Raw genomic sequence first — 17,211 nt, 5'->3', positions numbered from 1 at the left:
GCTGCAAATACCGTTGCAAGAATTTTAAAAAAATTGTATATTTATCGGAAATTATCCTATGCCACCCCCAATACTTTCAGGAAAACCATGTGTTCTCTTGGTATAGTTGAATCGCCTTCTTACTATGGTAGTTTTGATAGTAATACTCTGGCTAGTTATTTTGCCGGTCACTCTCGACGATTCAATTAAGGTATCAACAATTCTCGTCATTAATGCCTCCGCTAATATCAGTTCCAGATTTTCCTTGGAGTTGTTTGACGAATTCCAAGTCCCCCACGCTCTCAGACATTTTCGGTCCACTAGTGTTGGTGCTAATGGTGTCAGCATTAAGCAGCTCCTTCCTATTTTAGATATAATCATTCCTCCACTACTCCACATATTTAATTTCTCCATTGAGACATCGTCCTTCGTTTCTATTTGGAAACTAGCTTACGTTGTACCCATATCTAAACTTAAGTGTCCTACTCGTCTAAGTGATTTTCCTCCTATATCTATTATTTTCGTAATTTCTAAAACACTTGAGCGCTTTGTGTATGTGCAGGCATAGCGGTATTTTGATGAGCACAAGATTATCACTGATTTTCAATCTGGTTATAGCACGATATCGGCGCTTATCAAAATTACTGATGATATTAAACGTGGCTGTGATGACCGGCGTCTGACCTTATTGCTTTTGCTTGACTTCAGTAAGGCATTTGATTCTGTTGATCATGGCTTGTTGGTGGCAATTCTATCTTCTGTAGGTTTGTCGCCGAGCTGTGTCGCTTGGTTTCAATCATACCTTTCTAATCGTTTCTTGTGTGTACGTGACTCCTCATCTTCCTCGTCTGTATTTACAAGCCGTTGCGGTGTGCCTTAGGGCAGTGTTTTGGGTCTACATCTCTTCTCCGTCTTCATAAATTGCATTACTAAGATAATTAAGTGCAACTTCACACATCTCACACTTGATGGTAACATCATACAATTCCCTCAAACAGTTAAAAACTTGGGGGTGATGGTGGATTCTGCATTTTCCTGGCAGCCCCAGGTTCAGTCTGTCTGCAAGAAGGTTTATTTCTGTTTCTACTCCCTACGCAAACTTGGTTGTTTCCTTCCACTTATTGTTCGTCGCAATCTCCGTTATTCTTGAATTCTCCCCCATTTGGACTATGCTGATGCCGTGTACCCAAATCTCTCGATTAGTCTCCGTAACAAATTAGAGAAGTTATAAAATAATTGTCTACGCTTTATTTTAGACCTGAGAAAGTATGACCATGTTACACCATATCGTAATCCTCTCGAGATGCTTACCGTTGAGAGGCGTAGATCCTTTCGCATATTAACTACCTTATACAAGATACTTTCCTCTCAATCTCCAATTTACCATTTCCTATAGTCCGGGAAAAACGATTTTCTTCAAACTTTCGCATAATTCGGCCCGTTCGGGGTTTTTAATCGATCTAATTTCAACGGCATTATATTCCTGGTCGCTTCTTGCTTCAGAATCAAAAAGAAAATTTTCCTAACCATTTCTTATATACCGGGAAAATCGTTTTTCTTCAAACAATCGCAAATTTTGGCCTGTTCGGGGTTTCTAATCAATCTAATTTCAACGGCATCGTATTCGTAGTCGCCTCTTGCTTCAGATTAAAAAAAAATTTTTTCCTAACCATTTCTTATATTCCGGGAAAATCGTTTTTCTTCAAACAATCGCAAATTTTGGCCTGTTCGGGGTTCCTAATCGATCTAATTTCAACGGCATCGTATTCCTGGTCGCCTCTTGCTTCAAATTCAAAAAGAAAATTTTCCTAACCATTTCTTCAATCCAACAATCAATTGTTTATAATAAGTTTGTGCTTTTCTAGTTTCAATAGTCATTGGATCAAAAAATAAAACTTGCTGATCGTCAACATTTGCTACCATTAGCATCCCAATGACTACTACGTAATATAGGAAAAAAATATTTTTGGAATTTGCTAATTGTTTTTGGTAAAAACCCGTTCATAATATTTTCTACTTCACTTTTTTTTTTCTTTTTTTCCATTAGGAATTTGATTAATATAAGACAATTTCTTTGGCGGGTCTGTTTTAACTTTTTTTGAGTACGCCGCTTTTATATGTGACGTATTCACATCTTTTTTTCGTTTTCCCCAAGATTCTTCAAATTCTTTTGCAGTTTTTTTAATATTATATCTGACTTCGTTGTATTCACTAGAACATAATTTCTGATTTTACGAATAAATCTAGAATATTGTTTTTAACAATGTTGAACTAGTTTTCAACCAAATTGTTGTATTGTATTGATTTTAATAAACTTGTCCACTGTTCCATCGGCATATATGGAACATGCTGTAAAAACGTCTGTCCAAATTGACTTGAACAATAATTGTTTTTCTTTAAGTGTTGTTCATTTTTATACTGATTGCAATTGTAGTGAATTTTATTAAAGTAGTATATTATTTCTTTTTCGTAGTCTCCAGCGACTTACAGCCAATACATTTCATGTTACCAAAAAATTTGTATGTGTGTATGCCCGTGTTTTGTTAAACCCTTCATCAAAGACTCACATTTCAAGCCCACCACTTTTTCCTTTAAGAAGAATACGATGCCGTTGAAATTAGATCGATTGAAAACCCCGAACTGGCCGAATTTTGCGAAAGTTTGAAGAAAATCGATTTTCCCGGACTATAGGAAATGGTTAGGAAAATTTTTATTTCGAATTTGAAACAAGAGACGACCATGAATACGTTGCCGTTGAAATTAGACCGATTAAATACCCCGCTCACGCATTTCTTTCAGTTGAAAATCTATGGCCAACTTCACACGCGTTAAGAAATCACCTGTTGTCTCTACAGTTATCTGAAACTGATTTTTGATGTCATCTGCTTCCTCTCGTTTCCCTTTTCCAGACAGCTGACAGCGTTATTTGCTCTTTTCCAATCATTTTTCACTTGATCCGATTTTCTTTCTTTCTTGTTGTCTCCTATTCTTTTTCTGTTACTTGACATGTAGACTTAGTTTTTTTTTCATAGTTGCCATATTAATTATTTATCTTAATTCCATACATAAATTGCCGGTTGGGTCTTTTTGAAAACATCGCCTTTGGCGATAAATTGACCATTTGTCAACTGTGTGTTTATATTATAGAATAATGTATATTTTTCTGTTATTATTGTAAATCTTGGTGGCAATAAACTTATTATAAGAAAATATAATAATGTTATTAAAAAAAAATCATACCATATAATTTTGCAAAAAATGTAAAGTACATCTGCACACTGATTGTTTTGAATATTTTCATATTAATGTATAATATCAGTTATTAAATTATGTACTCTTATTTTCCAAAGTTTGAATAAATTATGTTCTAAATAAACACAATTGATTTTTTTTAGAATAAACTTCAAAATGATCTCATTTAATATAGTTTAACGGATTTTAGTGGTCATAAATGAATTAATCTAACTAATCTTACAATAAATAACGATATAAGATTTTTTTACTTACTTGCATTGATCATCCAATAAACACAATAACCCATTTGGTTTTCCTTCAATCAATTGCAAACACCCAGTATTGTCCATAAAATCAATGTTAGTCCAACGAATACCCTCCTTTCGATACTCCTCTTGTTCGTATTTAAAAACGTGTTGATTAAAATAGTATTGAAGATGTTCGTTAGCATAATTAATACACAATTGTTCAAAACTATTACACAACCCGAAATCTTCAAAACCAAAAATGTCTAAAACCCCTATTGAATTTCCCTGATGTTCCCTCAAAGTATCTTTTTTTGATAATAAAGCGTGATTAACTTGGAGAACGATCCAATCGAAAAGGGCTCCGTATAAACATTTAGCCATCGCATCCCGACTTGCAATCGCTTCAGGAAGTCGATAATTAATGATTAAAACTTCACCGGAAGCTTTGGCTTTTTTACAAGTTAAAGCTTGAAGAAGTGTTTCTTGTTTTACTTTTAATAATTCGGAAATTAACGAAACTACTTCCGGGTTTTTTACAGCCACGGCTTCGTCGTGGTGGTAAGCTGATTTTCTTGGTTGAAATTCAACGTTTCCGAGGAGAAGAACGGCGGAAAGAACTGAAAATAATCTACGTTGTTTTTCCGCTGTAAACCCAACCATTTCCATTGATTGTTTTAATCGGGAAAATTCGTAACTCTCATCGACGTTATCGAGGGTGTAACAACCACTCATATTTAAATAGTTGTATTGATCAGGTGGTTTTAAATGTAATAATTGTTTTTCTTGTTCTGTGGCTCCTTCGAGAAGGTAATAAAATACATGATAGTTTCTTTCGTTTCGACCTTGAGTGCAAATCCGAGATTTTTCCAATAAATATTTTTGAACTACGGCTCCATGAACCATCCCGTTTTCTTTATAATTAACCTGAATAAATTTTCCGAAACGACTCGAATTATTATTATGAGCAGTTTTCGCATTTCCAAAGGCTTCTAAAACAGGTCCGGCCGATAAAATAGTTTGTTCAACTCCACTGCCGTGCGTTCCTTTTTGAGATAAAGCCGTTAAATGGTGTAATAAAAAATTAGTGCTTTCTGTTTTTCCGGATCCGCTTTCCCCGCTAATAACAATACACTGGTTCTTACGATCTTTTAACATACAATGATACGCAGTATCGGCTACTGCGAAAATATGAGGTGGTAAATTTGGGCCTAATCGACGATTTTGATACAATTTCACATACTTTGGATTATAAATTGGATAAAATTTAAACGGATTAACAGCGATTAAGATTGAACCAACGTACGTGTATATATGACCAGCTGTAAATCGAGCTCTTAAATTGTCAAGTAAAGTTTGTTCGTTTAAATCGGGTAGTTGACATAAATCCGGGTATTCCCTATCTTTTGGTTGGTATAAAAATCGATGAAAATAGTCTTTGATTAATTGAGGATCCATCACAAAACTGTCCCTCCATACGTAATCGTTCACTTTTTCACGCAAATAAAACCGATAACACGAATTGTCCGAGCGCATTTTCGGCCATAATAACATTAACTGTACCGGACTTTCATTCGGCAATAAACAACGTTCTTTACATTCTTGTCCAGAAGAATCCCCGATGACTTCAGCAAGTTCATAAGTACCGCGAGGATTTTCATTCAAAGATAGCCTTTCAACGATACACGAGACGATTTCATCCGCTGTTGTTTGTTTACTTGCTTCAACTGAAAGGGCTTCGTAGTACGCCGAAAGGGCTCCAACGTAAACTTGAACAATATGTCGGTCGTTCGACATTTTTCTTCAATTTGTTTCACTTTTGATCGTTTTCGTTGTAACTTGTATATTTCAAAACACAAATGAGATCAAACGTGTAGTGTCGAACGATGAGTACGTTGGCGGTGTCATATTTGTAGCCGTTCTGTTTCGGGTTATCATTGCATACCTGGAAATTAGAACGAAAAATTTATTTTGTGGAAAAATTTCTTTATCGTTGTTTAAATTTTTTTATCTAAGATATGATTATCTCTGCGAAAATTGATATGATAATTTTATTATAGGATTGTGGTATACAGTTTGCTCTGTAAAAAAGGTTTTGTTGTTCAATTTCAGTTTATGTAAAGTATCAAAAAATATTAAAAATCCAAAAATAACTATATATTTTATTTTAATAAAGCCTCCTTATTAGTTATTAAATATAACTCTGAATACAACAAAGAAATATTTTAATAAACAAGTTCTATTTGCAACAATGAAATAAAACGTGATAAGAATCACCTACAAAGAAATGTAGCAGAAGAAATGTTTGCAAGTCCAAGTATATATTTGTTTGTTCGACACTTTAAAGACAATGATGAGAAATGAATATCACAAATAATTAAGGAAATATAAATGGACTATTCACAGTGTGAGTCATGGTATTATTAAATTGTCCAAACAACAAGTTAAAAACAATGGTTTTACAAGTTGTGTTTTTGAGTTATTGAAATCTACTGAGGAAATGATCGTGATAACGTCCAGATTACTGAGTAGATTAGCTCAATCCAGACTCTACTCATAGCAGCTACATGCGATGATTGTGTCAATAAGAACCATTGGGAAATGCTGAGGAAATCATTCAGAGAAAGTGAGATAACAACTACATTTTACAAACTGGCGATAAAATAGACATTACAAAATTTAAAAACGTGGCACGATTGTAATTCAGAGTTTGCTTGATTCTATTGCAATCTGAATTCTTTCAAAAACATGACTATTGTTACCATATGCAAGATAATGAACTTTTACAATAAACTATTTACTATTATAAAAGTTAATCATCATACTTTTGAATGAAAAGGAAATTATTATTTACAATAGCTGATAAAATTTAGTTTATTATTATTTATTTATGATATCTTTTAGTTACGATAAAAAGCGTGGGTAAAATTATAAAGCCACAAATGAAAAAAGTTTACAAGGGTTTTCCAGTTGGGCACGTTGTTCAAATATACAAGATAAATAATGATAAACTAAAGTTTAAGCTAGAGAAATCAAATGAGCCTAAAACAACAAATAAATACCTTGGATTGGATGCTATTTTAGTGCTTAAAATTAACTTGAAAAATAAGTATTAAGAGTCAAATGATTTAAAAATGACATATTAAATGTCAAATTTTTACATTTGACATGATATGATAAAGTCAAATTAGGATTTAAAATGAGTTAAAATATCATTTATAATTAAAGTAATGTAAAACACTCATGAAAAATTTTATTGAACATAAAAAAAAACGAATTTTATCAAAAAATTATATTAAAAAGATAAAAAAAATCAATTTGAACGCTAATTTGACTTTGATGAAAAATGTATGAAAAAATCAAATTAGGGTTGATGATTTTCAATTCATTTTGATTTATATGTTAAAATTGAAAAATAATAATTTCATAAAAAGAACATCATAAAAACAACAAAACAAAATGTAATTAACATAAATTAATAATTAAATAATAAAAATTGATATTTTTTTGAATGCTAATTTGACTTTGACGTATGAAGAATGTATGGAAAAGTCAAATTAGGGTTGATGATTTTTAATTCATTTTAATTTAAATATCAAGATTGAAAAAATAGTAATTTCATAAAAACAATATCATAAAATCAACAAAATATGTAATTGAGATAAATAAATTAATAATTAAAAAATAAAAATTGACATTTTTTTTAATACTAATTTGACTTTGTAGTATGAAAAATGTATAAAAAACATCAAATTAGGGTTTAATTCATTTTGATTTCAATGTTAAAATTAAAAAAATAATAATTTCATAAAAACAACATCATAAAATCAACAAAAAGTATGTAATTAACATAAATTAATAATTAAAAAATAAAAATTTACATCTGTTTGAATGCTAATTTGACTTTAAAGTATGTATGGAAAAATCAAATTAGGGTTGATGATTTTTAATTCAATTTGATTTAAATATCAAAATTGTAAAAATCATAATCCCATAAAAAGAACATCATAAACACAACAAAAAAAAATGTAATTGACATAAACAAATTAATAATTAAAAAAATAAAAATTGACATTTTTTTGAATGCTAATTTGACTTTGAAGTACATATCAAGAATGTATGAAAAAATCAAATTAGGGTTATAATAATTATTAATTCATTTTAATTTAAACAACAAAATTGAAAAAATAATAACTTCATAAAACGAACATAAAATCAACAAAATGTAATTTGTTGCTATGTAATTGACATAAATAAATTAATAATTAAAAAATAAAATTGACATTTTTTTTGTATGCTAATTTGATTTTGTAGTAGAAACAAACTTAAAAGGTGTTATTTAGTGCTTAAAATGAGTTGACATCGTTTTTAATTAATTTCGGTCAAAAGTTGAAGTGGAACAATTAAAATGTGAATATTTATTGTTAAATTTTCAAGGGAATCACTAAATGGTTACATCGACACAAGAATCTGTTGATTTCGAAAAGAAAAATCGAAGGTAAGTGGTAAACATAACCTAACTTTTAAATTTGATTTTTTGAGATCTAATAAGTCAGAGGTACCAACCCTAAATATATAAAAATAAAAAGAAAGTAAAATAGCAACTTTAAATTAATTTTCACTTTATGCCTGAAAAATTAAAAAAAGTATTAAAAAAACTTACCCAAAAACTGAGTCAATTCTACAAAAGGAGAACTAATAAGAATTAAGGTAACATTTTGTTAAATAAAGTGAGGTTAAGTTATTCAAATTCATTCAAAATTGAATCGAATCCAAATCAATTATTAAAATCGATTTAAATTAAGAAAAAGCACAAGTTTTTGGATTTCAAATATTTTTTAAACTTGGTACCACTTGAAGTGAAGTTATTAACCTCACCGAAGTGAGGTTATGTTATTAAAATTAAATTAAAACTTTTTACACTTATTCAACCACACCGAAATAGAATTGACCCCAAATTAATTAAACATTACAAAGCACTTAAAACTAAGTTAATAAAAATAAAAAATTAAAATGAAATTTTTTTCACCTTGGTTCAATGAGAAATAATAACTAATTATATTTAAGACACTATGTAATAAGTATTTATCACTTCCATTCTTAAACAAGGATAATGACTAACATTTAAGTGACTCTTTTAAATTAACTCAAATCTCATTACCTACCTTGATTAAAAAAAAATCTTCTCCACCTTCAAAAAAAAAAAAATTGAAAAAAAAAACAATCACTACCACCACCTAAAATAATCCCCCAAAAATTAAGAACAAAAACCAAAAACCACAAACAAAAACACAACATAAAAACACACAAACGCCTTACGTTGAAATTCATGTGATAGATATGCACACCCATAACATCGAGGCGACGACGGTCGTTTTTTGGGCGCCCGCGGCCAACGTGATGACGGAGATCGAACGAGGTTCAGATAGCGATGTTTACGGCCCTGATACACAATTCCTCACCTGGAACTTGAACGATTGACGGTTTCCGAATTTCTTTAGATTCGTTCTCGGGCCGGATTGTTTCCCTGCTCGGTCCAAATGTCTCCGGAGACCACGGCGGCCACCATTTTTATTTAGTTCGCGTAGGGCGGCTCTGCCTATCAAGGCCACAGCACACTTGTACGTAGTGAAGTCGCGACTCAATCGGTAAGTACGATGACGACGACGACAGTTAAGGATAATATTGTGAGAACGATGAGAGAGTATTGTGATTTTGACGAGAGAAGAATCGAAGGCGAATATCTCTATGTATTGTTTTGTATTAATACGTGATGGTTTTGTTATTGTTTGTTTCTCGATAATTCCCTGACGTTTCTATATTTATGTATTTGTATTGGGGGTTTGTTTGGTGTTTGGTATGTTGTGGGTACCCAAGGGGTTTGTTTTAATAAGAGATGAACCGACGTTTGAAAGCGTGACGTCAAAGCGCACTTCCCGTTTATCTTTTGTTTTAATTTTGTAAGTGTTGACAAGTCGTCGTTGCTCCTTTCTCTATTGTTATTATTATTATTGTTGTGAAATGCCATTCTTACTTTGTACAGGTAAATGTTTATTCTTTAATGAATAATACTTTTTTTAGATTTGTTGTGCTAAAAATGTGAAAATTATAAAAGTTTTTGTTATTTGTAATTATTTTGAAAATTGATCGGTTTATAGGCAACCCAACCAACACGTTTGAAGACTCCTTTTATACAGAGTGAGTCAGAAAGAATGTAAAAAGTTTCAAATTCGTATTTCTCATGCTCGAAAACATAAAACTACCAAATTTTATGTTAATAATACAAAAAGTTTCAAAATTAACAAGAGATCTCGAAATAAGAATAGCGTAGAACCTTGATATAACGGACTTAATAATAATAATAACATTTATTCAGCTTACAAATGTTTTACATGTAATAAAAGAAAATATAAAACAGATAAAGCCCCGTCAAGAGAAAAAATATAAATATACAGGGTGAGTCAGAAAGAATAGGAAATCCGAATACCGGAGACACTAGACACCAAAATATGATGATTTAACCTAACATGTCTTATACAAATGTCGGTGGTTTTTAATACACAGGGTGTTGAAAGTTAAATTTTTATTTCGAAATTTCTTGATAACTTTGAAGGTTTTTGTACTATTAACATAAAATTTGGTAGTTAGATGTTTACGAGCATGAGAAATACGAATTTGTTTTGTGATTACTCGTAGAGGGCGCTAGATACACAATGTACGTTTGAGATATCAAGTCATGACTATTTTGTCAGTTGAGGTATGGTGAATTAGAACCAGAAATCTGAAGGAGTTTTTAATTCTGCACAAAAAAGGTACTCTTGCTTACATTGTCTAAGTCTACTGGTTTCCAAGTTATCTGCTTTTAATTGTTTCAAACTAATTTTAAGGTTAACATTTAAAATCAATAACACACAGTAACTATAGCAAATAGTAACGATAATAATCGATAACAATAACAATTAATTAATAACAATAGAATATTATGACCATTTTCAAAAATCCAGTGGACTTAAATCTGGATTTCTCACTATTCAAAAACTCATTATGTCGTGGCATTGTCAAATTGGTAATAACTTTATTGTTGGTAAAAATGATTATTGCACACGGAAATTAGATCAATGTTGACAATTAACAGGCAATTGTCGAAACTTAAGCGGAAAAATAAACCAACTCTGCTTATGTTAAAAAATAAATATTTTAGAAGAAAAAATACATTTAAACCTAAATATTTCCAAAACCGTTAGGCTTAGACAATTTCAATAAGAGTACCTTTTTTATGTAAAATTGAATGCTCTTTCTGATTTGCAACTCTTATTGGTCGTAGCTGTCGAGCCAAAAAACTTATGATTTGATTTATCAAACGAGCAACGTGTATCTAGCGCCCTCTACGAGCAATAACAAAACAAGTTTCAAATTCGTATTTCTCATGCTCGAAAACATAAAACTACCAAATTTTATATTAATAGTACAAAAACCTTCAAAATTATCAAGAAATTTCGAAATAAGAATTTAACTTTCAACACCCTATGCCTCGAAAACCACTGACATTTGTATAAGAGATGTTACGTTAAATCATCATATTTTGGTGTCTAGTGTCTCCGGTATTCGGATTTCCCATTCTTTCTGACTCACCCTGTATACAAAACAAAGCAATGTATATAAAGAGAAAAAAAAATTATATAGTTTACAAAACTAAACATACGACTCCATCTCCGAAGGTGGTAGTTGAAGAAACTCATCCACATCATAGAAAGCGCCAGCCATCAGGATACGCCGTACAACTTTTTCGAAGCGACAATTAGTCATATTTTTTAAGAAGAAGGACTGTCGACTTCCGTTCAACGTTCTGGAGACAAGTACACTGGGATTTAGATTAGGACCAGGGATAGTTTCGACTGTATTTACTGCAATGCTGGAGAAATAATTATTGAAATTCTGAGCATCCAAACTGCAAAAGTAATTACTGTTGTTTTCTTTCTTTCCTTTTAGCTCTTTGTTTATCAGCTGCCATATAGCCTTTTGTTTATCGGTCGCAGTATTGATGATTTCGACAATATGTTTTTGTTTTTCAGTCATGACCGCCGAATTATCCGAATTATCTTCTAGTATTATTGTAAAGATCATTCACTTGACCGTTCTTCGTTACTCTATTGATAGTATATAACACATCCAAACGTTTCTTAATTTCTTCAAGTTGTGGAGATAATCGTAAGAAAGTAGTACCCCCATGCGATTTTATTACTGTTTTTTCAAGAAAAGCCGAGATAAAACATTCCATAAAGTGGTCATGAAAAAACGAGTATTGCTGGTGTGGAAGCAGCAATGCCATTTCACACCACTGTACATCCTCCAAGAGTTGTCGGAATTTGTAAATATTAGCTGCATTCATCTTTATTATAGTAATATATTGTTTTTTCTTAGTTTCAGGTTGAGTTGTTTCAGTATTATAATCCGTTATGAGAGAATTAATAAAAAATTGATCAATACATCTACTTGTTATTTCCGGAATTCTAGTGGGTTCTGTGAAAACATAACTTAAATCAAACGAAAGCATATCAGTACATATTGCTCGTTTTCCAGAACTGTCAGAAATAAAATCGACATTCCAATAAACCACCAATATCACTAGAGATATGCTCCTGATGGACATTTGTTATAAAAATCGTAATAAACGTGCAAAAAAACATAAAAACACGTTATTTTCCCATTTGGTAGTCAACCCCTCATAATTCTTGAAAGAATTATGATATAGGGTTTTGGTTTATGGGGTTGTGTTTCTTTTTCCATTACCTTTAAAATAAGGTAAAACTCGATAGGGGTTGCTATTTAAAAATGTAGGGGTGGTCATCCCTTAAAAAACTCCACATTGCACGGAAGTTCTAAACTATCTAAGAATGTACTTTTTATGACTTTTTAGTGATCCCCAAATTTTCAAATTTTTTTCTTCACTCGTTCAAAACTTATAGCTCCGTCCCGGGAGTTTTGGGAAACCCTGTATGTCCCTGCTCTTTGTCGGTTCTTATATGAATCACCCTGTATTTTAAACTTGGTATCTGAAGAAAGGGAATAACATTAGTATAATATCGACCACCTTGGTCGATATTAACCTACCGGCGGTTCAAACACATTTTGTTCATGAAGACAGAATTAAGTTAGGAAGTAATTAGTATTCCATTGTAAAATTAAAGTTACTATTACGTAAGTGCACTGTACTACAAAAACGAAACTCACGCTAGAAAGATATACTTATCTTAGCTTAAGATAAGTACAACAAATTTAATAAGAAAACCATGTAAAATAAACTGACATTTACACTCTCACCAACTATTAAAGGATTGGCCAACTAACACATTCGACGAAGTTAACTCCTCCAACACTAGCTGGGACGTACTCCTGTGTTTCGTTAAATCTCGTAGTTGTCTTTAAAAGTTAGTGATCGATATTTGACGGCGGTTCATATTCGCCTTCTTTTCTCTATATTCATTCAACCCTAAAACATTGGAAAAGGAAATGCAACCCGATGGGAATAGGGGTAGGAGATAGCCACATACACACCATGCTGTTCGCGGACGACCCAATAGTGTTTGCAGAGGACGAAGAGGATATGAGGAATATGTTAAATAAACTAGAAGAGGTGTACACTAAATGGGGCTTGGAAATGAACAAAGATAAGGGCCAATATATGGTAATTGGAAGAACGAGAAAGGACATACAATTAGAGACCGGCATAATAAAACATGTAGACCAGTACAAATACCTTGGGGCCTTGGGGTAGTTATAAACGAAGCCGGAAAGGATACTACACTGAAATATTCAATATCAAATACTTATGCTAATGTAAATGTACTTCTTTACGATATCATAAACACAAAAGTGTTTCCAAGCCTCGTTTTCTTAAAATTGACGTGCTGTGGATGTTTAATAATAATAATATTTATTAAGCCCATATTGATAAAAGAAGGGTAATACAAAAAAAAGCAATTGAACAAAGGAGAGTATATGGACTAATAATAATACTAATAAACAGTTCATGGAGTTAAAGAGGGCCAAGTCAATTAGCGTAAACGCAAACTGTTTTTCATTGGCCCTCGAAAGTCTTAAATGAAATTATATCCAAAACCCATCCTAGCACCGTGCAATGCCAATTCAAAGTTTTCAAGGTTTCATAAAATTAGTGATATGCCTAATGATTGCCCGCTTCCTCCTGCTGTCTCCGCAGTTCAATTTTTAATTTGTTTCTGAAACCACGCACATTCTCCAGCTTTATAGTAAGTGGGATATTGTTATAAATATTAGGCACACAGTAGGAAAAGTCTTGCTTAAATAGTTCGAGCCGGTGCACTGTGATACCACGATAAAATGTGACAAATATCAAATAAATAAATATTTTTTTTGAATTTGTCGCAGTCGTGTAATTCGATACGTAATAGTACTAGTTACTAAAAGTATACATCTTAGTGGGCTTATCTCACTCTTAACGTCACAGTAATAGCGTACAGTCGCATTATTTCGGTATTGCGTTTTTTAATAAATTTGTAAATGACTGCAAAAGCATTAAACATTTTATTTGAATTCTAATACTATTAGGTAAGCTGCTTTAACTTCTGAATAGTATATTTTTACCAACTGTCTTAAAAAAAATATATTAATTGGCAAGCGATGAATTTTATTGCTATCATTTTATTTTATTTCAAACTTAAAATATAACTTGAGTTTTGATCAACTTTTCCAACGAGTCAATTCCTCTCATTTATATCAAAATGTAGTACAAATTATCAGCTTTCAGACGCCATTGACCTTTATTCCGCCTTTTCCGCTTTTTTGGCTTCGCGATCGACGTGTTATGGTCATCACTGGTCTATATGTATATGGCAAACTACTGGCATTATTTTTGTGAAAATTTGCATACAGGGTTTACTCAAGGTGCTCATTTCAGCTACAATATTTTCATTTTTCTCCAACTTTCGGTTATACCGGAAATGGACCCCAACTTCATTATTTTAAATAGAATGTGCCAATTTTTATTAAATTTTCGGGATCCCCTCTAAATTTTAATATAATTTGATACAAGTCATCATATATCGTCATCATATATCTAGAGTGCACCATTTTTGAATTATTTCAGTTTTTCGAAAATTTTGACAAATGCAACCCTTCACAATAAAAATAATTTTTCTAAATTACACTGGAGTCCGGCGAAATATTCTCAAGGTTTGCACAGAGAGGGGCCATAGCTTATATAACCATTGAAGTTTTTTAAAAAATTATACAGGCTGGTCACCAATTTGTGCCGAATTTCCCTATCTCGAAAACTTGAAAACTTTGTTTTTTTAAATGGCAACCCCAATTTTTTCCTTCACCACCGTATTGTACCTACGCTGAAAAATAAGGGAACTTTGTGAGTACATCCCTATATCTAAAATTTATGATTTTCGTAAAAACTTGAAAAAAATTAAATTTTCTTGAGTATTAGTAAATTTAAAATTATTAGTTGGCTTTGGTTTGAAGTAACCAAACCGAAGAAACAAAAACTATTGTGGTACTTCTAAAGACGGTAACAATGCCAGAAGAACTCGAAAACGAAAAACGCTAGGTACCAATAACTTTTATAAAAGTCAATATATTTTTTTACGTACAATTACAAGGTGTAATAAAAACTATAGCATTCCATTTAAAATAACGAAGTTTTGGTCTACTTCCGGTAGACCGGAAGTGGCAGACATCTTGAAAATATTTTAGATCGAAAGATCCGAACGAACAACCTATGCTACCAAAATTTCAAAACTGTACGAATAGTAAAACCTAAAATGTTCTAACGAACCAGTTACGTGATACAACGTAAAAGAAAATTCGGAAAATGAAGAACCTGGTGGCAAAGTGAGGACGATGATGAGGAATCCGGTATTAGCAATTATTTTGTTTAAAATTGTGTTTGTTTTTTGATCAAATTTCAATTTTTATAGTTTTTTAATATCATCCTGTATATTTTTTTGCGGAAAACGTAATAAAGTTGAAAATGTGTATTTGATCCACAGTTATTAAATGATTTCAGCATGAAAAACTATTATTGCAATGATTTTCGATTTTTGACACAGTTTTGGTTCAGTCTGGGCCACAGTGCGGTGCTTCGGTATTGTTAACATGTAACGGTGCCTAACATTTATATTATGAATATCTGTCCGATATCAAATTTTGTTGTATAAATAAGGAGGGGTTTTATAAGTAAGGATTTTATGATACAGACAAGCGGAGTGTAATATTCTACGTCGTGACATATTTAGCCAACCGAGCGTATGAGAAATTCTCTCACGTCCGCTGATACCATAGATAAAGAATTCGACACAAGAATTCTGCACCCGCTGAATACGATATCTATTCGCGGCATCGATGCGAGAGTGGTAAAGAGCATCCCCCTAATTAAAAATGGACAACACAAGTGACTCGCATAAATGAATTCTTAATTGTTGATGCAGTAAGTTTTTACTTGAATACAAAAGCTTAAGGGTTGATTCGGCTCTCTGAAGGAGATTACTGACATGCCCTTTAAATCTCAAATCAGAGTCCATGACAATACCCAAATTTGGGCAACGTGCGTAAAGTTTAGTTGTTCATCGTTAAAAAGAATGTTCAAGGATTGCCTAGCCGCATCCGCGGGAGCACCGGTTCCCAAAATAATGACAGATGATTTCGAAGCATTAATAGATAAGCAATGGCGTTTGACGTTTTCAACTAGTAATTTCAAGTCATAATTCATTAAAGATTGCGACTCACTTAAGTTATCCCCATTAAAGCGAAAGTATACTTGTGTGTCGTCAGCATACATATGGGTTTTACAGTGCTTTAGGTTAGAACACAGATTAATCGTGTAAATGAGATACAGTATAAGTACCAAAATTGATCCTTGAGGCACTCTAGAAGTAATAAGGCCTCTCTCCGATAGAGCATCCTGAAATTTAACAATCTGAGAGCGATGTAAAAAATAATTTTTAAAGAAATCAACAGCTATCGGAGAGGGGCCAATATAATGGAGCGGTACACTGATAGAAGTGTTAAATGATGAATCGTGTCAAAAGCCTTAGAAAAATCGATCAAAACAAGTGCAGTGACACTCCTCTCATCAATCCCACGCAAGACATCGTCGGTAACATCAAGAAGAGCCGTTTCATTAGCTGACGCGATTCTCATTTCTACTTTAGTTACGTTTTGAAATAGGTTTCATTTTATTTCTATTTGATCCGCTAGTGGAAATGTTTTAACAGTTTTAGCTATTGATAGAAAAAAAGATTGTAAATGGATCTTCTGAAACATGATTATTTTTTATCTTTTTGTTTAAATAATTTTGAAATACAGAAGCAGCGGAAGTATGTGAAGTAGAATGTGTAAACGAGGCGCGTTTTTTAGAATTTCGAGTTGATCTAGCCACGGGAGTTGTATTACTTATTTCAGAGTCATTATGGTTATCAGGGGTTCGGGCTTCAGAGAATGACACTTGTGATCATTCATCAGCATTACTTATTGCGTCATCTGAATTGGCAGGGCTTGTCGAATAGTCGAATATATAGAAGTAAAAATGTCAATTAATGACGTGTGGGTCAGAAGTGTGGGTGAGAGACAAAGACACAACTCGAAGACTGTTAGCAGCAGAGATGATGTTTTGGTGAAGATGTTGTGGCATAACCATACTGGTCCGAGTTGAAGATGAGGAAATAAGAAGAATGATGGCACAAAACTCAATAATAGACACTATAAATGA

At 32.3% G+C, this 17,211-nt stretch overlaps 1 protein-coding gene across 7 annotated transcripts in view; it reads right to left on the bottom strand.

Annotated features, from left to right (window-relative positions):
• The window catches only part of LOC111425090 (unconventional myosin-IXa-like), a 52,358-nt gene extending 43,245 nt beyond the window's left edge, over positions 1–9,113 (bottom strand). For 3 of the 7 annotated variants that reach the window (XM_023058855.2, XM_023058854.2, XM_071195316.1), the window contains exons 1-2: positions 8,778–9,111; positions 3,487–5,403 (exon numbers count right to left, since the gene is read on the bottom strand). In XM_023058855.2, coding sequence (XP_022914623.2) covers positions 3,487–5,255 — 1,769 coding nt within the window. In that variant the 5' untranslated portion in view covers positions 5,256–5,403; positions 8,778–9,111. Of the gene's footprint in view, positions 1–3,486; positions 5,404–8,623; positions 8,650–8,777 lie in introns of all 7 variants that reach the window. The other 4 variants (XR_002707688.2, XM_071195313.1, XM_071195314.1 and 1 more) reach the window with 3 other exon arrangements.
• Positions 9,114–17,211: the final 8,098 nt, after the last annotated feature.

Source organism: Onthophagus taurus, chromosome 3 (genome assembly GCF_036711975.1).
Source record: "Onthophagus taurus isolate NC chromosome 3, IU_Otau_3.0, whole genome shotgun sequence".
Lineage (NCBI taxonomy): Eukaryota > Metazoa > Arthropoda > Insecta > Coleoptera > Scarabaeidae > Onthophagus > Onthophagus taurus.
Note: the sequence above shows the minus strand (reverse complement) of the source record. Positions and strands in the feature narration are given on the sequence as shown.